The sequence below is a fragment of the Chiloscyllium plagiosum genome, chromosome 1 (genome assembly GCF_004010195.1).
Source record: "Chiloscyllium plagiosum isolate BGI_BamShark_2017 chromosome 1, ASM401019v2, whole genome shotgun sequence".
NCBI classification, from domain to species: domain Eukaryota; kingdom Metazoa; phylum Chordata; class Chondrichthyes; order Orectolobiformes; family Hemiscylliidae; genus Chiloscyllium; species Chiloscyllium plagiosum.
In genome coordinates, this window is record NC_057710.1 from 76,842,287 (window position 1) to 76,864,647 (window position 22,361).

At 39.3% G+C, this 22,361-nt stretch overlaps 1 protein-coding gene across 2 annotated transcripts in view; it reads right to left on the reverse strand.

Annotated features, from left to right (window-relative positions):
- Window positions 1-5,721: 5,721 nt before the first annotated feature.
- trim23 (tripartite motif containing 23) overlaps window positions 5,722-22,361 on the reverse strand; it is a 39,558-nt gene continuing 22,918 nt past the window's right edge. The window contains exons 6-11 of one of the 2 annotated variants that reach the window (XM_043689624.1): window positions 21,456-21,671; window positions 16,086-16,220; window positions 10,995-11,124; window positions 10,470-10,580; window positions 7,230-7,351; window positions 5,722-6,879 (exon numbers count right to left, since the gene is read on the reverse strand). In XM_043689624.1, the coding sequence (XP_043545559.1) occupies window positions 6,700-6,879; window positions 7,230-7,351; window positions 10,470-10,580; window positions 10,995-11,124; window positions 16,086-16,220; window positions 21,456-21,671 (894 nt within the window). In that variant the 3' untranslated portion in view covers window positions 5,722-6,699. Of the gene's footprint in view, window positions 6,880-7,229; window positions 7,355-10,469; window positions 10,581-10,994; window positions 11,125-16,085; window positions 16,221-21,455; window positions 21,672-22,361 lie in introns of both variants that reach the window. The other variant, XM_043689615.1, reaches the window with a different exon arrangement.

Here is a 22,361-nt window from a genome sequence, read left to right on the forward strand (position 1 = left end):
GGAAAGGCTAGCAAAGATGATTCTAGATTGGAGCGAGAGTAACAGGGTAGTTGTTATGGGGGAAATATCGATTGGAAATACTATAGTTCAAGTACTTTTAGATGGGTCAGTTTTTGTCCAGTGTGTGCAGGAGGGTTTCCTGATAGAGTATGTAGACAGGCCAACAAGGGGCGAGGCCACATTGGATTTGGTACTGGGTAATGAACCATGCCAGTTATTAGATTTGGAGGTAGGTGAGTACTTTGGTGATAGTGACCACAATTTGGTTATGTTTACTTTTGTGATAGAAAGGGATAGGTATACACTGGAGGGCAAGAGTTATAGCTGGGGGAAAGGCAATTATGATGCAATTAGGCAAGATTTAGGATGCATAGGATGGGGAAGGAATGGGCATGATTGAAATGTTGAGTTTATTCAAAGAATAAATGTCCTTTAAGTATGTACCTGCCAGGCAGGGAGGAAGTGGTCAAGCGAGGGAGCTGTGGTTTACTAAAGAAGTTGAATTTCATGTCAAGAGGAAGAAGGCTTATGTTAGGATGAGATGTGAAGGCTTAGTTGGGTCACTCGATAGTTGCACGTTAGCCAGACAGGACCTAAAGAGAGAGCTAAGAGGAGCCAGGCGGGGACATGAGAAGTCGTTGGCAGATAGGATCAAGGAAAATCCTAAAGCTTTCTATAGATATATCATCAGGAATAAAAGAATGACTAGGGTAAGATTAGGACCAATCAAGGACAGTAGTGGGAAGTTGTGTGTGGAGTCAGAGGAGATAGAAGAAGTGCTAAATGAATATTTTTCATCAGTGTTCACACTGAAAAAAGACATTTTTGTCGAGAATACTGAGAAACAGGCTACTAGACTAGACAGGGTTGAGGTTCACAAAAAGGAAGTATTAGCAATTCTGGAAAGTGTAAAAATAGATAAGTCCCCTGGGCCAGAAGGGATTTATCCTAGGATTCTCTGAGAAGCCAGGGAGGAGATTGCCAAGCCATTGGCTTTGATCTTTGTCGTCATTGTCTACAGGAATAGTATCGGAAGACTGGAGGATAGGAAATGTTCTCTTGTTCAAGAAGGGGAGTAGAGACAACCCTGGTAACTATAGACTACCCATAACCAAAGGAAGGTTCACTAAAGTGTTGGAAAAGGTTATAAGAGAGAGGATTTCTAATCATCTAGAAAGGAATAAGTTAATTAGGGATAGTCAACCTAATGAAAGGGTAGCTTGTGCCTCACAAACCTTAAGAGTTCTTTGAGAAGGTGACCAAACAGGTGGATGAGGGTAATGCGATTGATGTGATGTAAATAGATTTCAGTAAGGCATTTGATAAGGCTATTCTACAAAATACAGAGGCATGGGATTGAGGATGAATTGGCAGTTTGGATCAGAAATTGGCTAGCTGAAAGAAGACAGAGGGTGGTGAAGAGAGAGATGGTGCAAGGCAGGGTGCCACTAGGCACACGGACACACAAGATGGCTGCTGATCACAACATGGAGAGAAACAGCAGAGCAGATACAGACACAGACACTGCATGAGGCCACCTAAATGCCAGCACAATGCACTCACAACCCATTGTGGAATAGAGAATACACGAGTAACGAACACTGCCTGCCGCAGTGTCTGGGTCCAGCCAACATCTCTTATGAAATGCTAACAGCTTGATACAGACTCAATACGAAAAGCTAATAGCCAGGGCTGCTGTAATCGTCCTTCTCAGGAAGAGCGATGAGCGTCCATTACTACAGCAATGGATTTCCATGCAGACGTTGAAACTGACAATGACCACGTGGAAATTAACCAAGGCTGCGCTGGAACTGACAAAGACTGTATCAAAAGTATCAATGACTTTCTGCAATGATTGCCATAAACAAACTATGTTAAGAAGACAATAATCTCATCACTGACCTATTGTATCACAAGATGCATAAAAGTTTCTTGACGTGCTCCAGGTCGAGCGAAGACATGCAGCTGACTGCTGTGCTGTTGATGTCTTTCTCTCCCCATAGCTCCGGTATTTCCTTGTACTATAAACTCTGTCATTGAACCCTGATTGTGACTCAGAGACTGGTGTTTTTTCCCACAACAATGGTGATTGATGAGAAATGTTTATCCTGGAGTTCAGTTGTTTTGGGGCCACTGCTGTTTTGTCATTTTTATAAATGACCTGGATGAGGGCATAGAAGGATGGGTTAGTAAATTTGCAAATTACATGAAGGTTGGTGGGTTATGGATAGTGCCAAAGGATGTTGCAGGTTACAGAGGGACATAGCTAAGCTGCAGAGCTGGGCTGTAAGGTGGCAAATGGAGTTTAATGTGGAAAAGTGTGAGGTCATTCACTTTGGAAGGAGCAACAGCAATAAAGAGTAGAAATGGTAAGATTCTTGGTACTATGGATGAGCAGAGATCTTGGTGTCAGTGTGCATAGATCCCTAAAATTTGCTCCCCAGGTTGATAGGGTTGTTAAGAAGACATATGGTGTATTGGCTTTTATTGGTAGGGGGATTGAGTTTCAGAGCCATGAGGTCGTGTTACAAGCTGTACAAAACACTGGTGTGGCCAGACTTGGCGTATTGCATGCAGTTTTTGTCACCACGCGATAGGAACGATGTGGAAACTTTGGAAAGGGTTCAGAGGAGATTTACTACGATGTTGCCTGGTATGGAGGGAAGGTTTTGTGAGGAAAGGCTGAGGGACTTGAGGCTGTTTTTGTTAGAAGAAGGTTGAGAGGTGACTTAATTGAAACATAAAATAATCAGAGGGTTAGCTGGGGTTATCAGTGAGAGCCTTTTTCCTTGGATGATGATGGCTAGCATGAGGGGACATAGCTTTAAATTGAGGGGTGATAGATATAGGGCAGATGTCAGAGGTAGTTCCTTTACTCAGAGTAGATTAGATTACTTACAGATTACTTACAGTGTGGAAAGTAGTAGGGGCGTGGAACACACTGCCTGCAACAGTAGTAGACTTGCCAACTTTAAGGGCATTTAAATGGTCACTGGATAAATGTATGGCTGAAAATGAAATAGTTTAGGTTGGATGGGCTTCAAACTGGTTTCACATGTTGGTGTAACATCAATGGCCCAAGGCCTGTAATATTCTATGTTCTATTGTGTGCAGTTTTGGGGTAGTCACAGAAATAGAAGCAGAGAAACAGACCTTTTGGTCCAAATCTTCCATGCCAAATAAATGTCCTAAATTAATCTTGTCCCATTTGCCAGCATTTGTCTATATCCCTCTAAACTCTTCCTATTCACCTATTCATCCAGATGCCTTTAAATAGAGTAATATAGAAACAGGTCTTTTGGTCCAATTCGTCCATGCCGACTAGATATCCTAAATTAATCTACTAAATGTTGTAATTGTACCCACCTCCACTCATCTTTGCCGTTTTATGCGTTTTCCTTAAGTCTGATGCATTCCTTACTACTTTGGTTAACCACGGATGGTGGGTCTTCCCTTTTTAGAATATTTATTTATAGTGAGGATACACTTATTCAGCATTTTCTGGAATATCCCCTGAAATGTCTGCCATTATGTCTTTCACAGCCTAGGATGCCAGTTCTTCATCTAATTCAAATTAATGTTTGCGTATTTGTGTTTATTTAGCCTTAAAATATGGATCTTAACATCCCTTTCAAGCTGGATGTAAAATGCATTCATATTGTGGTGGTTGCTATCTACAGGTTCTTTTACTCAGGTCTTTAATTAAGCCTGTTGCCAACATAAAGTCTAATATAGCCCGCGCTCTCATCAGTTTCAGAATGCTTTCTAAGAAATTATCATAAAAGCATTCTTTTGAACTCCTTATCTAGTCCACTATTACTAATGAGTTTACATATTGATTAAAGTTACCCATTGTTATTTCAGTTCCATGCTCACTGGCATTCCGTCTTTCTTAAACCTTTTCCTGCATGGTGTTAAACATTAGGGGGTCGGCTAGTGGGTGACTTCGACTAATGACTTCTTTCCCCTTTTAACGTTTTCTATGCAAACCTGCTAATTTCTATTGCACAAATGTCATCCTTTATTAACTATATCTCTATCTTTATCTACCTTCCTATTCTGAATAACAGAATACATCCCATACCCCTCCTTCATCCCATTATCTATCTGTTCTGCCACCTTCAGGTACCTTTGGATATGCAATAAGGTCTCTCAATTCCTCGACATCCTTCCATTTGTGCATTGCCTTGCTTTGGTTACTGTCTCCAAATGCAAAAATGGAATTTTCTTGATTACTGATTAGAGCAATCCTGAGAACCTAAGCACATAAGCACCAACTTCTAGCAGTCTTTCCAACCTCTATTTTGGAGATCAGTGGAAACAGTAGCAAACGGTCAAACAATTCTCTTGGCTTGTTGCTACTGGTTAAGATAATGGTAGGGAGTCCCACAAAGAGTCATAGAGATGTACATCATGGAAACAGACCCTTTGGTCAAACCCGTCCATGCCGATCAGATATCCCAACCCAATCGAGTCTCACCTGCCAGCCCCCAGCCCATATCCCTCCAAACCCTTCCTATTCATATACCCATCCAAATGCCTTTTAATGTTGCAATTGTACCAGCCTCCACCACTTCCTCTGGCAGCTCATTCTATACATGTACCACTCTGTTTGAAAAGGTTGCCCCTTAGGTCTCTTTTATATCTTTCCCCTCTCACTCTAAACCCTCTAGTTCTGGACTCCCTGACCCCAGGGAAAAGACTTTGCCTATTTACCCTATCCATGCCCCTCATAATTTTGTTAACCTTTATAAGGTCACCCCTCAGCCTCCGACACTCCAGGGAAAACAGCCCCAGCCTCTCCCTATAGCTCAAATCCTCCAAGCCTGGCAACATCCTTGTAAATCTTTTCTGAACCCTTTCAAGTTTCACAACATCTTTCCGGTAGGAAGACGACCAGAATTGCATGCAATATTCAAAAAGTGGCCTAACCAATGTCCTGTACAGCCGCAACATCCTATCCCTGAACCCAGAACATCATTCACAGGATTGGAGGTAGTCTGTATGTACCCTGGAAGCTGTTTCCTCTGAAATTGAATTTTGGTGTCCTTGAAATGTGGATATTAGACTAAATAAGAGGTGGTCAGTTCTCAGTGCATTTCCTTTGGAATACCAAGGTACCCATTTGAAGAGGAAGGTTATCTTTCCGGTTTGTGAAAAGTAGGTATATTTATACCTAAAAATTGAACAAATGCATTCTTAAACTTATTGATGCGAAATAGGCTCTTCCAGCTCACCCAAACTGAATCCAAATATATTGAGTACGCCCATGGACACTGGACTGAAAATGGGAGCGTGGGTGTTTATTTTTAAAGATTCGGTTCACTGACTTTAGTGACGAAAATTGGGGCCATGAAGTGTTCGAACCGTGTGAATGGCTACGATTCATCAGTTTTGTTATGAATCAACCAACCACCAGTTTTACTTCAAACAACTATATAGTTCACTGACCCTGAAAGTACATGCACTCAGCTTATCTGAATTCTTTGGCACAGACTTCTTCAAACTTGTCTTACATATCCATGATTGTACAAGCAAGCCCATTCAGGAATCTTGGTGGAATAGTATGAAATCACTTTTTTTCATTCGGACTACATAAAACTCAATTTCTTAGTCCTCCCTCTACAGCTTTGAGTCTACAGTGATGCAGCACTACTTATTCAAACCTACAAACCACTTAACTCAAGATACTTTGATAATATCAATTACTAACTGCATAGCTGTTTTTGATTGCTCTTTATTGACAAAGGAAGAAAAATCATGAGCATATCCACCAGACAAGTAAAATGGGTCAGGAACATTTCTGTTCTGAAAAGATTTAGTACATTCTTTAATACAGCTTAAGCAAGAAAAGCATTAAATAGTAAATGTGATGTATATTTTTAAAAAAGCTTGAGTGTTACATATTCAAAAATACTCCATCTGATACTGCTGAATACTTGCAACCAGTTGGCTGTAACATGATTGCTCTGGCTCCCATAGTTCAGGCTAGTTCATAGGCAGCCTTATTTTCTGTGGAGCTGCTCTGGGAATGAGTTGAGTACAGAGAGGTCTGATTTTCTGTGACTCTTGAGCAGAATACAATTTGATCTTTCAGCGCATATGTTGAAGAGTACTTTGAATAAGTAGTGCTTACCCGTTTTGCTTTCTAACTATGAATTTGTGGAATGTTAAAGTAACCTTATTGTGAACAAACCGACAGCCACAAAAAATCCTTACTGATTTCATGTGTGATTAAAGCACAAACATACCCACCGTTACTATTGAATAACATGGTACTGTGCTTGGTGAAATGAATATATTTGTCCCATATGCAATAAACTAATTTAGTGTTAAATTAATACCTTGGTTAAGTTCAAAACTTTCACAGCATCACTAAAAACAGAACTAGATTAAAACATTTTAATTCATACTTCTTTTCTCAAAGTGGCAATACATTGAACTAATTTGGAGCTACAAGTGGATTATCTATACTATTCACAATAACAGTAGTGCAACAAATACACAATTTAATTGAACTTACTTTTCTTGGTGAAGCTCAGAATTACATTTCAAGTCCGTTTTACAAACAGCAAGTCTCCACTCAGTTAAACCAAACCTGGTTGCTATGTCTTCAAATACGGACAATATGGATGTCACAGACACAATTTAAAGCAGCTATTTACAAAAGTGGAGATAAAGCATGTTGTTAGGGCAGTATTAGGCTACATCTAACACACCCGCAGCCACCAACTGTCTTGAGAGCCAATCCAACCCTTCATGTAGTCCTAATCCACTTCGGGCATCACAGCCTTGTATGTGCCAGCTACGACCACAGCACAGCTTGTGCAGACTGAGTAATTCGGTTATTTCTTCGACAGTAAGTGCTCCAGTCACATCCTGTTGAACAAATTGCAAAAAATGAAAATAAACAGGTTTAAAAATATAGCAACACATTTACTTAAATAACAGTCAAACTATCAATTCTTTTCTGTACCATAGTTATATACAATGCATAACATTTATAATTCCTCTTTTTAGATGCTTGCTATGCATCCTTCTGGAAATCCTTTTAAAATTTCATTACAACTCAGCATGACAATTTGTTTGACTTCTTACTCTCTTTTGTTCAAGAAACTGATTTGCTTATTCACTTCAACTTTCTTGGTTTCAAAAAATACTTTGGCTGTAAACAATCCAAATGAGTTGGTAAAGCTCGAGACTTCAGTTAGTGATTGTTGTTGACGCACCTGTTTATTGGCGAAAATAAGGAGTAAAGCATCCCTTAACTCTTTTTCAGCCAATAACTTGGCCAATTCACTGTGTGCTTCCATCATTCGGTCCCTGTCACTGCTGTCAATCACAAATACAACTGCTGAAGGAATAAAGCACAGAAAGAATAGAAATTACAATAAACATAATCAAGATATAAAAGCCAGCAAAAGATCTATTTTCATTTTCTTTTGTTCCCTATAGAAACCTTTGATAGATCATAGCTCTGTGCTCACTTCAAACTTTGTCTATGGTGCCATTATTCATATATAAAGTAAGTTTTGATGAGCTTTTAAATCAATGTTGTAAGATAATTATGGACACAAGACTGTCCCCATCTCATGATATTATTACAATTTTATTAGTCACAGCCCAAGAAAATACACATGACTAGGGTACTTTCTGATATGTTATCTTTTAAATACATTAACTTTTGGATAATTCACAAAATAAGAAAAATAAATCTGTTGTATGCAAACTCAAGGAGGAGCAAATATATACGGCCTGCAACACAAAAACAAGCACCTGCCTCCCCAGAGGGTAAGAACAGGTCAGACTTCATATTAAAACTAAAGGCTCACAAATGATTCAAACAATAAAGGATCTAAAGTAAACAATTAGTTCTGTGGTTCAGGTAAGGATAATTAGCTTTTTATATATAATATTTTCTTGCATTCCTTCCCACCTTTCTGTCAACTATTTTAGTTTGTTTTTCAGACTGAGCCAAAGAATGAAACAAAACAGCACAAAGCGAAGTTTATAGCAATCCTTCTCTTAAACATCTTAAAATATTTGTTGAGATAAATATAAACCTAGTATTTTATCACTACCAATATTACAAACTGCTGCTGGTTAAGAAAAGATCATTTCCATCTTCACCCAAAACCAGACAAGAAAGTTGTGTCGGCCTCATATCTGAGCAATAACTCCACCAGGAAGCAACTCAATATCTCCTGCTGCAGAAAGTAACTTGGCTATGGCCTCTCACTCCAAATACCTGGGTATCACCCCTGGACAAGACTCCCAAGTTGGCCTTATTTTGTCAACAGCAGCTAAAATAAATAAACAACTTAAACCTGGTCTTTACTTGAAAGTGTGTCATATTCCAAACAAAGTAGCTGAATTAACTTCACAAATAAAGGTTAATGGGTATGATCTTATAACCATTGGAGACATGGTCACAGGGAGATCAAACTGGAAAATAAATAGTCAGAAGCATGTTACTTTCCAAAAGAACAGACAGCAACGATAAGGCAGTGGAGTAGCATTGTTTGTAGGGGATGGAATAAATATGATAGCAAAAAATCTTAAACTGGCAGATGCAGATTCCATATAGGTGTAGATAAGACACAAAGAGGAAAATGACACTTGTCTGCATAATATATAGGCCCTCTAAAAGTAACTATATAATGGGACAGAAAATAAATCAGGAGATAATAAGGGTAGGCAAGAAATGAATCCTAATCTTCATGTAAATTAGGATAGTCAGATGGACAGAAGCCATGAGTAAGAATTCATACACTCTGTTTGGGGTTTCCTAAAACAATATGTTGTTATCCTTGTAGTGATTGTAATGAGGTCAACCAAGTAGACCTCACAGAATGAGTTCTCTGACTGGGGCTGTTACATGGTCCAAATAGGGAAGCCCTGACTGACAGATATAAGCAGGAGTGTCAGACATCCTGTTCACTCTGAGGAGGCTCAAACAGTACCAAGGGTTCTCCATTTGTAAGGAAAGGGTCACTTGGTGACGGGATACCAGCCTCTATAGAGTTATTTCAGTACCAACCAGGAATCAGACTGTTTTTGGATTTGTTGAAGTACATTGTGGCAGGTTTAGTGAAAATGGTGTCACAGTAAGAGATTCCCTCAGAAACAGTGACCATAATATGGTAGAATGTGGCATTCAGTTTGAGGGTGAGGAACTTAGTTCAAATAAGAGTAATTACAAGGGAATGAGGACAGAATGAGGGAAAGGAGTTTCGCAGCAAAGACATTTGAGGAACAATAGTAAACATTTACTAGACTATTACAAAATGGACAGTCAACATCTGAACCAGATCGGAACCAATGTCCTTGGGGGAGTTTTTGCTACTGCTGTTGGGGAGGTTTTAAACTAATGTGCCAGGGGACTGGGAACCAGAAGAGAAAACAAGGAGGCAGCGAGGTGGAGACTGGAGACTGTAAGAATCATGAAGATAGCATTAATAAAGGGAAGAGTAGGCAGAGAGTTGATAAGTGCAAAAGAACTGGTGGCCTCAAATGCATCTACTTTAATGCAAGGAGTATAATGTGGAAGGCAGATGAACTTAGGGCTTGGATTGGTGCCTGGGAGTATGACGATATTGCAATCACAGAGACTTGGTTGAAGGAAGGGCATGATGATTGGCAACTAAATGTTCCAGGATATAGACACTTCAGGCAGTCCAGGGAGGGAAGTAAAAGGGGTGGGGTGGAGTTGCATTGCTAGTCAGGGCTGTGCTAAAGGAGGACACTATGGAGGTCATGGGTAGTGAGGCATTATGGGTGGAGCTGAGAAATAAGAAGGGTGCAGTTACATTGTTGGGGCTGTATTACAGGTCTCCCAACAGTGAGTGTGAGGTAGAAGAACAAATGGGTAAACATATTATGGAAAGATGTAGAGGCAATAGGGTAGTGGTGATGGGAGATTTTAATTTTCCCAACATTGACTGGGAATGTTTTAAAAAAAACACCAAAAAAAAGGGAGAAATTAAACTTTGAGGGTTCTTATATAAATTCTTATATTAAATAGTTCTTATTTTTGTATGTCTGTGAGGATTCTCACATCCGAATGAATGAGGAGACGTGCTTCCCTCCACATTTCACATATATCACAGATCCCTTTTGTGGTGGGAGCCATGTTGAAAAGGATCTAAATCTCCCAGGCTGCTGCTAAGAGCTCACAAATCTATGAGCAGCTGTAAGCATAATGAATAGGAAGCACGATCCCCCCACCATATTGATTGCAAAATCTGGGCCAAAATCTTTGTTAAATTTAAAAGAATTATTGAAAAATCCATTTAAAAATATAATCCCAATGCAGTAATCTAATAAAGGAATAAAATCCATATACAGCAGCAATTATAAGGAAATAAAATTGGAAAGAGCATTATATCCTGTAACAATGAGCGGTTTCCCACAAGAGCATATATGAAGGTCAATGACCAGACTGTTCACAAGAAGAGATATTGTTTTACCTTGTGTGTTAAGGTAATAATGCTTCCAAAGTGGCCTCAGTTTATGCTTGCCTCCTACATCCCAAATAGTAAACTTTAAGTTTTTATATTCTACAGTTTCCACATTAAAACCTGCCACGGAAAAAGGAGAGTATTAATATTACATTTTCACTATGATAATACTGTCAGATGAATAAGGTCACCCTAAAACTAAAGTCATAAACTAAAACTCACGCTTCAATTAGAAGACACTGGATTGGAAAGTAATAAATGAAAGGGAGGGAGACAGACACAAAGAAAGAAAGAGCCAGACAAAGGTGGTCATAGTATTGAGAAAGTCTTGTCATTATGAGACTCAGTAGCTCTAATCTCAATATCTTCAATGATAAACACAACAGTGCAGAGCTATTTTTATAAATGATGTAAATCTTATACTCAAATGCAAGAAAATAAGTATACTAATCAATCAATCTAAAAGATGGGAATGTATGAATATTTACTGTTATTAATAAGCAATAATAAGCAAACTGAGTGAAGGTGAATTACCTATAGTTGGAATTGGTTGCATAAACTCATCCTGCTTCAACTTGAAAAGAATAGTTGTTTTGCCTGCTCCATCCAGTCCCAAAGTGACTACACGTATTTCCATCTTGGGCCCAATATGAACACGGTTATCCTTTGAGGGAAAAATGAAATTTGCACTTAAGTTTACTCTCTCAAATATAAAAAAAGTTCAATTTCAAACCAGTTTGCCTTTTTGATAAGATTTTACACTATCTAAATATCATATCAATTTAATATGGACAAAGTCAGAAGTCACATGACACCAGGTGATAGTCCAACAGATTTATTTGAAATTACAAGCTTTCACGGGTCAGGTGAAGACCAAAGTGCTGTTAGGGAGGGAATTCCTCCACTTTGATCCGACAACACAGAAGGAATGGCAACAGAACTCCAACAACAGGATGCTACAGCTTTGACAAAGGGTCAGTTAGACGCGAAACATCAGCTCTTTTCTCTCCTTACAGATGCTGCCAGACCTGCTGAGATTTTCCAGCATTTTCTTTTTTGGTTGCTGCAATTTGGAAATGAACTTGCGGTAGTGATCCATTGCATCTGTTGCCCTTAGTTTTCTCGGTGGTAGAAATCATGGGTTTAGAAGGTACTGCTGAAGTAGTAATGACTATACAGCATCTTGCAATTGATACAAATTGGGCCATGGTAAACTAGTGGAGGAGGGATTGAATGTTTAATGTAGTGGATGGGATGCCAAGTGGGCTACTTTGCCTTAATAACACCAAGCTTGAGTGTTGTTAGAGTTGTGCTCAAAAATGTGGCAATAGGTGGATCTTTCCACACTTGAGAAGTTTGGCTCGAATTCTTTCCTTGGCGGGTATATTTCATTTTGCCAAGTAGTCTGAAATTCTCAAAATCAAATGACAAGGGTTCTTTGTCTAACTCATTCCTGACAGGAAACTGCATGAGAACACCAAACACAAATTGAATGAGGATGGGGGAGATTCTCCATCTCATGGTAATGCTGCTGAGAGTAGTGTTCAGCCCAGTAGGACATCTGTTTGCTTCAACTGGTGACAACTTCACTATCTCCTGACTTCAGAGGGGCAATTTTGTGACTACTGGACCAGATATCCTCGTGATCTCTTCATATTGTTCATGTGCGCTTCTGTTGGGTTACAATTTCCATTGTCAAAATGAAACTTGGATTTCTTGACACAAGTTAACCTGATATTTAATTGTGCAGTATCTCCTTCTTTCAACTCTCCTGGCTACTTTTAAGTTGTGCAGTGTTCTAGCTATTAGGTTTACGTTGTGTATAATGTCAGTTTTGATTTTTAAAAAACATCAATTTCAGCTGTTATCTCAGCCGAGTACATTGGTCCTTGTTGAAGATTCCATCTGTGTTAAATTATGCTTTTGAAATAAGCAGCTTAGTGACTTACAAACATCATTTATACCAGTATTGCTGCTTCCTGCTGAATCCTTGGTGGGTAGCAATTGCTCTAGCAACATTGTGAAGTGCTGGTATTTGGTACATTACTTGCACAAGGGTCCCAATTCATGGCAAGCCACTGCATTCAGAACAGAAGAACTTTTGAGACACCTTCACTCCATTCCCACTGACTTGAATTTTCCTGATGCTACAGTTCAGTCAAGTATTGCAATCGTTCTCACATGCATAGGCCAAGCTTGTCATGAGGTTTGCAGCCAAGTGGCTAGCTGAGCTTTTCCAATTTTGATAAATTTGATCAGCTGTTAGGAGGAGGAATTTGCAAAATTAACTGCCCAGGGTGTAAATAGTTTTATGCAACATGCTCAGACACACTCTAACACATCATTGGAGCAGGTGAAATGTGAACCCTGGCCTGCTGGCCTAGCGGTTGGGTCACTATCACCACACCACACATGCCCTCCTGCCACCTTTGCCATTTCCAGTATCTAGATAGATGCTCGGTGGGTCATTCAGGATATTTTACCCAAACTTTGTGGTGAGGTCGAGGTCACAGGGGTTTTTTTTGTGTGATGTTAGATTCCTTACTGGCTGCCTTACTTGTCTAGTCTAACAGTTCCCACTTCAGCACCCGGCCAGCTTGGCCAGGAGTGCTCAGATTGATGATGGATAATCAAGTTACCCCCCAGAGTATGTTCTGTGTACCTGCTCCAATTAAGAATCAGTTCTTCATTCAGAGGCTGAAGGAGGGTAGTAGGTGGAATGATAGAATTATGATGGTGCAAGAGGAGGCCATTTGGCCCATCATACCTGTACTCGGTCTATTATCTAGCACCAATCTCTTGCTTTTCTCCATATCCCTGAACACCATTACCATCCAAATAACCATCCAATGCCCTGTTGACGCCTTAATTGAATGTGCTTCCACCACATTTCTATACTCTAAACCTTTGCTGAGAAAACTTTTCCACACATCACCCTTGCTTTGTTTGTACATTAGTTTAAATCTATGTCCTCTTGTTCTTGTTTCTTTAACAACTGGAAACAGCTTCACCCTGTCTACTCTGTCCAGCTCGATCATCATTTGGAAAGCCTCTATCAGACCTCCTCTCAGTTGTGACAGAAACAGAAATTACTGGAGAAGCTCAGTAGGTCACACAGCATTTGTGAAAAATAGCCGAGTTAAAGCGACCTTTCTTCAGAACTGATAGTAGCTAGGAAAAGGTGGTGTACACACTGAAGACAGGGAGTGGAGAGGGTATGTAGACAGGTGGAGATGAAGCTCAGAGAGACAGAACCAAAGTTGGCCAGGCAAGAGATGGACACTCGTATGCCAGGAAGAAAGAGAAGCTGATATTGGGGTCTATAATTAGATGAAAATGGATTGGCTGTGCTGAAAGCAGCCCATGTCAGGATATGCCTGCATATTGGGGTGGATAAAGGACATAAAGGAAGGAGTTCAGGTTCTGAAATTATTGAACTCAACAATTGAGCTCCTGTCAGCTGCCTTCTGTCGAGGGAGAACAGTTCCAACTTCTTCAATCCATCCTCATGGTTGAAGTTTTATTCCTGGAATTATTCTAGTAAATCACGTCTGAACTCTCTTGAAAGTATATGCATTTCCTATAATGTGGCGCCCACAACTGTATACAATACACCAGCTGAGATTTAACAACTGTCTTGTACAAGTTCAATATCGCCTCCTTGCTCTTGTACTCTAAGCCGCTATTAATAAAGCTAAGGATACTGTATGCTTTATTTACTGCTCGTTCTACCGATCGCGTCACCTTCAGTGATCTGTGCACGTGGACCCATATCCCTTTGCTTCTGCACTCTCTTAGAATTGTTCCCTCTGTTTGTATTCTCCTTCTGCATTCTTCAGACCAACATGCATCACCTCACTTTCCTCTGCATTGAATTTCCCTGCATTGACACCTATCTGCCAACCATAGGTAATCAAGGAGTTTCCTCCCCATTGTTTTATCTGCTGTCATAAGACTTTATTCACTCTGGAGTTACAGTATACAATGTGCCCACAGCTTTGGTGGGTCTGTCTCACTGATGGCACACACAGGTTTCTGATTGTAGATGTAATTCTACAAGAATGTGGCTGAACGAATTTGTAATGCAGCTTTCTGGCTTTGTTCAAGTCCTGGATATTAGTGAGGAGTAGTTTTTGCAGGGTCAGCCCAACAAGGCATCTTCAAATCTGAATTCAGGTGGTCCCTTCTGTTTATGTATTTTTAATGTCCTTAATGTACCACTAGGTGGCACTGCAACTGACACACTCAAAAAGACTTTGAGGCATGCAGACAGCAGTGGTTTGAGTATGCTGCAGGTACAGAAGGAAGAGGGCTGAATGGCCAGGCAGCCAGAAGACTCTGTCTCACAGTGTTGTGATGTCACTGCCTCCACCTGTGCAGGTGGCCATTTCTGCTGGCTACCTCAGCATTGTCAGTACTCATTCCAAAAACTAAATGTCTCATTTGGCATTTCAGAGGACAATTAGGAATCAACTATATTGCTTCCCTGCAAGGGAATAGTGAATCAAAAACATTATGCCAATCTGAAAACCTCATGACTATCATCACTGAAGTTATCACATTTCATATTTATTTAATTCAAATTCACAACTACTTTGGCAGGATTCTGCCTCTCATCTCTGGATTATGATTATTAAATATATGTTCCTGTATCCAAAATGTGAATACTGATCACCCGTTGTGTATATAAATACTGTAAACGTGCACATGGTAAGGTGTCACATGAACAATAACAATGAGTAATCATAATCTCTTTGTGGCAGTTCTGGGCAAGGGAAGAATGTTGGCCAGAACAAAGGAGACTTTGTGGCTCATCTTCTCTGAGTGTTCTCAGGTCACTAACTTCTGTAATTTGGTTATGGCCACAAAAAGTACCAAAAGTTAGATCTTGATAAAAGCCTTTTAATTACAGGACAAGGCAATTCCTTCTGAAAAGTTGTTAAAAAATGAAAACTGCTGAAGTAAATTAATTTTATTCTGATCCCTTCCCTTCTTCAATATTGTGCTTCTAATTACAAGTTCTATGCTTTGTGTTGCATCAATAAATTGATTCTTTGTCCATATTTGAATTAAAAGCCAATCTAACATTTTAATGCTTTAGTCAATCTTGATGTGTCTTGTTTCTTTATTCAATTCTGCCCATTACCACAAAGTTCCCTTCTACATGTTCCATTCTTTTGCACTGTGTGGTCTCTTTAAGATTGTCATGTCATACACATTAAAGGTGCTTCTTTTCTCTGGCCTAACTGTCCAATGTACTCAAAGTACTGGACTGCTGCATGAACATGCAGCTGCATAATTTTGAGGGAGATTGACCACAATGTCATAACCTGGTCCAGTTTGAGCTTCCTAAAACTACACAGAATCAGAGATTTCCTTTATTATGTTTCAGAACATTAAGTGCATATTCAACATTCGTGCTGTTTGTTTGATGCAAGGATAGTTCATTGGATTAAGTTCATATATACTTTCTTCTATTAGCTTCTCAGGTCAGAGTTGCTTATGCAGCAGTGTGCCGAAAAATAGACAATTCTTATATTTCAATCAAATCAACAGATTAAAAAAAAAGCTCAGGCAAATTAAACCGCAAATGAATAATTGAACAATCTGGAAAAGATGTTTTACCTTTGTGAAGGTCACAGGGATACTAGCATCCAATTGAATGTGATCAGCAAGTTCCGTGAACTGTTGTTGCTGCTTCTGTAATGTTTCCAGCAAATGAGTGATTTCTTGTTTTGCCATCACTACACGGCAGTCATCCTAGCCAGGAGAAAGGTGAAGCACACAGTGTTCAATTGCTAGGGCAAGCACTGCATTTCATTATACTTTTAAAAATAAATGAAGCGTTAAAGTGCATTATAATTTGTTGTAGTAGAAGTGTTTTATATAGATTTAACTGATGAGAAAATCAACAATGCAAAGTACACAAAAATAACCCAAAATATCAGAACATTTTTGCTCCTTTTAACAACCGATAACTTGTAACTTTATAACAATTTCTGTTTTTAAATCAATGAAGCAACTAACTTCGTTGCACATCAATTTGGAGTGAACCTTCATTTTTATAACAACATATAACAGGGAAAAAAAACTTACAAAACCAATAGGATCCATTTGAAATACAGTCACAGTCATTATGGAGGCATTTTGTAAGCATGATTCCACAAATAGCAAGTGAATGAACAGAAAATTATTTTGGTACTACTGGCTGACAACCAATAGGATGTTTTTACATCTACCTCAATAGGGAGTTGGGTCCTCAATTCTGTATCTCAATCAAAGGACCGTAATTCTGGCCATGCAGCATTTCGTCAGTAGTGCAGTTAGTTGACAGCCAGAATAATCCAAGTTTATAAATGGTCTCAAATTCACAACTTTTTGACCCTCAATCTCCCAATAAGGCAAACATTCTAACTTTATTCCTGATAAACTAAAATTAACTAAAACTATTTTGGAAGTCTGCCCAGGAAAATAAATACTGTAGAGTTAAGAACGAGAACTAGGTGTTAGTATTGACCAGCAACTGGACTGGATTAGCCATAATAAATACTGTGGCTACAAGAGCCGGTCAAAAACTGGAAATTCTGAAGCAAGTAATTTATCTCCTGTCTCTCCCAAAGTCTGTTTATTATCTACAAGGCACAAGCCAGAAGTATAATGGAATATTCCCCCCTTGCTTCCAAGTGCAATTCCAACATCATTCAAAGTTTGACAACATCCAGACCAAAGCAGCCTGCTTGATTTGCATCACATCCACAAACAACCACTCCCTCCACCACTGAGTCAGTATAGCAGTAAGTACCATTTACAAGATGTTTTGCAGAAATTCACTAAGGCACCGACACAGAACTTTCCAAACTTATCAGCACCAACAGAAGGGCAAGGCTAGCAGATACATGGAACACCACCAGCAGCAGCTCCCCTTCAAGCCACTCACCATCTTGACTTGGAAATATACCACTGTTTCTTCACTGCCCATTGTCTGCCTAACAGCATTGTAAATCTACCTACACCAAATGGACTGCAGAAGTTCAAGACAGTAGCTCATCACCATCTTCTCAAAGGCACCTAGAGATGGGCAATAAACTCTGGCCCATCCAGTGACACCCACATCCCATTAATGAAGAAAAGAATCTCAATGGTCTGCCACCTACACTCCTGGCTGCAAATGCTGCTTGTAAGGTTTATAAAATTGTAAAGTTTATAAACTAAGTTCCAAAATGTAAGGTAAAATGATATTACTATATGCTGAAACAGACCAAGAAGCAGTGGGCAAATAAACGTGCTCTAACTTGTCTGGCTTGGGCACAGCTGGAGTACTGTGCAGTCCTGATCACTGCAATATAGGAAAGACGTGATTGCACTGGAAGGGTACACAGGAAGATTCACCAGAATGGAGCAGTTTCACAATACAGAGAGGCTGGATAAGCTCAGGTTATTTTCTTTAGAGCAGAGAAAGGGACTAGATTGAGATGTAGAAGATTATAAGGGGCAATGGTCAATAACATGGGGATATAATTTTAAAGTGAAAGGCAACAGGTTTAAAAGAGACTTGAGTTTTTTTCACCCAGGGTGAATCTAAAATCCACTGCCTGGGCAGGTAGTTGAAACTTCACAACCTTTAAAAAGTATTAGATGAGCACTTTAAATGTCACAACATTCAAGGCCAAGGGTCAGTGGTTGAAAATGAGACTGGTGTAGATTTCAAGTAGGTTCGTTGGTGCAAATTCAATGGTGCAAAAGGCCTCTTCTGTACTGTATAATGATTGTATAATATGTTTTCATGTTCAACTTGCTCTAAAGTCCGTCTGACAGCAAACCTGAGGATTTAATTGTTAGAGATCAAAGTAACATTTAGATAATTTTACTGGAATGACTATCCAAGTTATTTACACTTGGAGACAAATGGCAGGAAACCCAAATGTTAACAGTGGAAACTGAGAGCCTGCATACTCCCAGAAAATTATTGAAAATATCCGGCTGTAAACAGTCATGCTTTGAACAGTTCATTTAGTTCCAAGATGATTTTGGCTGTGAAGGATAGCTAATTACCATTTCAAATGTAGATATAAGGCCAACGTGATTCACGTTGTCATTGGGAAGGATACAGACCAGGTCAATCTGGAACATCACCTAACATTGCCAATGGTGTTTTGATTCTGCCTGAATTCAGAAGAGGGGAAGCAGCTGGAGACCAAACAAGCCCCTTTGATGCTCTGTACAGAAATACATGTGAAAGCTCATGCCTGGCCCGAAATAACCAGAATTATGATGAATTAAAATGGAGCTAGCACATTCATCTGGACTGGGATACAGCAAGTGTCTTAGCGAGTTTTGAGAAGATTTGTAGCTCAGGTTGAGGTTCTGGATGTAGGTTTGCTTGCTGAGCTGGAAGGTTCATTTTCAGACGTTTCGTCACCATACCAGGTAACATCTTCAGTGAGCCTCCGGACGAAGCACTGCTGATGATTCCTGCTTTCTGTTTATATATTTGAGGGTTTTTTGGGTTGGTGATGTCATTGCCTATGGTGATGTCATTTCCTGGTCTTTTTCTCAGGGGGTGGTAAATTGGGTCCAAGTCAATGTGTTTGTTGATAGAGTTCCGGTTGGAATGCCATGCTTCGAGGAATTCTCGTGCGTGTCTCTGTTTGGCTTGTATTGGGATGGATGTGTTGTCCCAGTCGAAGTGGTGTCCTTTCTCATCTGTATGTAAGGATACTAGTGAGAGAGGGTCATGTTGCTTTGTGGCTAGTTGGTATTCATTTATCCTGGTGGCTAGTTTTCTGCCTGTTTCTCCAATGTAGTGTTTGTTACAATGAACAGCCAATGGGGAACTTCAAACCAGCACCTACAAGAAAACAACACATTTGGACCAAATATTGAACTACAGAAGCAATCACCCCAATATCCACAAACAAAGCTGCATCAGAACATTATTCCAAAGAGCCACCACACAATGAAGCACAGAGGAACTATGCAGAGCAGAGGGAAATCACCTATACAATGTATTCAAAAAGAACAGGTACCCAATGAACACAGTCTACAGATTTCTCAGCAACAAATCCAAACAAGCAGACAAAATGCATCCAGAAACCGTAGCCACTCTCCCCTACATCAAAGACATCTTGGAAATGACTGCCAGACTACTCAGACCCCTTGGCATCATGGTAGCCCCCAAACCCACCAACACACTGAAACAGCAGCTAATGAATTTGAAAGACTCTATACAGACAACAAGCAAAACTAATATCATTTACAAAATACTGTGCAAGAACTGTAACAAACACTACATTGGACAAACAGGCAGGAAACTAGCCACCAGGATACATGAACATCAACTAGCCACAAAACGACATGACCCTCTCTCATTAGTATCTGTACATACAGAGAAGGAAGGACACCACTTCGACTGGGACAACACATCCACCCTAGGACAAGCCAAACAGAGACACACACGAGAATTCCTAGAAGCATGGCATTCCAACCGGAACTCTATCAACAAACACATAGACATGGACCAATTTACCACCCACTGAGAAAAAGACCAGGAAATAACATCACCACAGGAAATGACATCACCAACCCAAAGAAATCCAAACATATAAATAGAAAGCAGGAATCATCAGCAGTGCTTCAACTGCAGGCTCACTAAAGATGTAGAAGATTATAAGGGTGACATTTGTGACATTTGGTGACAAAATGTCTGAAAATAAACCTTCCAGCTCAGCAAGCAAACCTACATCCAGAGGAAGAGTCTCTGGGAAAAGAAAACCTCATGGAAAGACAGTTCTAATATTTCAAGTTACCAGGCTAAGAAGAGAAAATAACAGAAATAAATCCATGAGAGATAAGAAGCTACACAAATAAATTCTGGAAATCTGAATGCTCACTTAAGAGGAGAGTACAGTACCCCTGTGAAGTGCATTTTATGTTTGGGATTAAAAGAATGGGGTATTCTAAACTGTGATTTAAATGGAAAGTTGCCTATAGTGTTTAGGTGAGAGTTTTCTTTCTTAAGTAATTTATAACAGACAAACCACATCATCTTGTTTCATCCAAATTCTTCCAGCTATCAACTAAAAGTTTGGATTTTTAATTTAAAGTTATCAGTCTGTTGCAGAGATAGTAACAACAGAATACGGTAAAATATGGATAAAGAAAGTACACTCATGAATATACATTTTACACTCGTTTTTAAATAATTGCCTTTGGATCTAATAAAAGGCATTACAAATCTACACAAACTGATACAGTTCAAAGTAATTTATTTGGCAGTAGAGCATTTTAGGATATCTCAAGGTCATGAAAGGTGCTATGTACATTCAAGTCTTTTTTATTAGACAGTTACTCCATGTTTTGATCCTTTTCCATGAAATTACAGAATATTCATTTAAATTAAAAGGAATATTTATCACATTTTGCATTTAACGATCATTCAGAAGCCACCTACATTTTAGAAATGTCTACTGTGGGAAACTGGCAATTATCATTTTCTTATTGTGTCTTAAAACAAGTTTTCAATTTGATTAGACCTGCAGAATGACTAAAATGTACAATTTCTAGGGCCATTCTTATAGTACACAGTACCCTAAATTTAAGTACAGCTGAGATAACGGTTTCATTCTTAATATTTAAGCATATCTCCTGTTTCATTATACTTCCTGTGACTTTGTTTGGTCATTTTATTGCCAATATTTCTTCAGAAAGTTGAGAGATCAAAAGAAGAGCATCTGTGTCATGAGATTAGATCCACAATAGGTCTTCTATTCTCTTTTAAAGGATGCTTGAGAGCCAATCACATGGTGTACCTTTTAAAAAACTATGATTTCTCCAACAACAGAACTGCTAATCTACAATCTTTGAGTCATACAAATGTGAGTAGAAAATGGGGGTTTTACTATGTTAATCTTGTCATGAAAGATTTAATTGTGTCCTGACTAAGAGTTGCATGTTAAAGATAAGGGCAAAATATTATTTCATGGTCTCAGTGCCTACCTGTTGTAATGTTTTTTCACAGTGGAGACAAGCTGTTGAAACCTGAGACAGTAGAATTGTCATGTCCTCTTGCTGTTGTTTCAGCCATATCAATTTCTCCCGCACATGAGCATCAACTACACTCAGCGCCATTTCCTCCTGCCTAAATAGAGTTTCGTGCAATTCTGCAAAATATGCACGGACACAGGAGCGTGCATTCTCGGCACTACCTTGAACCTGCCAAAGACAAATAAACATTACTGTTAACCAAGCTCGCATACTGTAGACTCTAGCATTATAAAAGTATCATAAATATCATTACTAGCTTCAAAATTAAGTAAAATATTTTTATTGTGACTAAAACAAACTGCAAGTCTCATAGCTGAGTAAGATGAGCTTTCCTTGGTATAGAATGCCTCCGAGAATGCTGGTTATCCAGCAAGAATTATTACCATCATTACGTGGGGTAGCAGCGAGCCAATGTAAAAGCAGCATCCCCCATGCTTAATTTTAGATATTAAACATTGTGCTTATTGAATTTGTTAAGATAGCCAACATGGGTTAGAGTTACTCAGAATATAATCTTCTGGCATGATCCAGCCATATCATACAAATCAGACATGGACATTTCCAGGATCAGTGACAACATTAAAACAAAAATTTCATAATGGTCTGTCAACCAAAAATCTTGAACTTTAAAACAACAAATTTACAGTCATAGAGTCATAGAGATGTACAGCATGGAAACAGACCCTTAGGTCCAACCTGTCCATGTCGATCAGCTATCCCAACCCAATCTAGTCCCACCTGCCAGCACCCGGCACATATCCCTCCAAACCCTTCCTATTCATATACCCATCCAAATGCCTCTTAAATGTTGCAATTGTACCAGCTTCCACCACATCCTCTGGCAGCTCATTCCATACA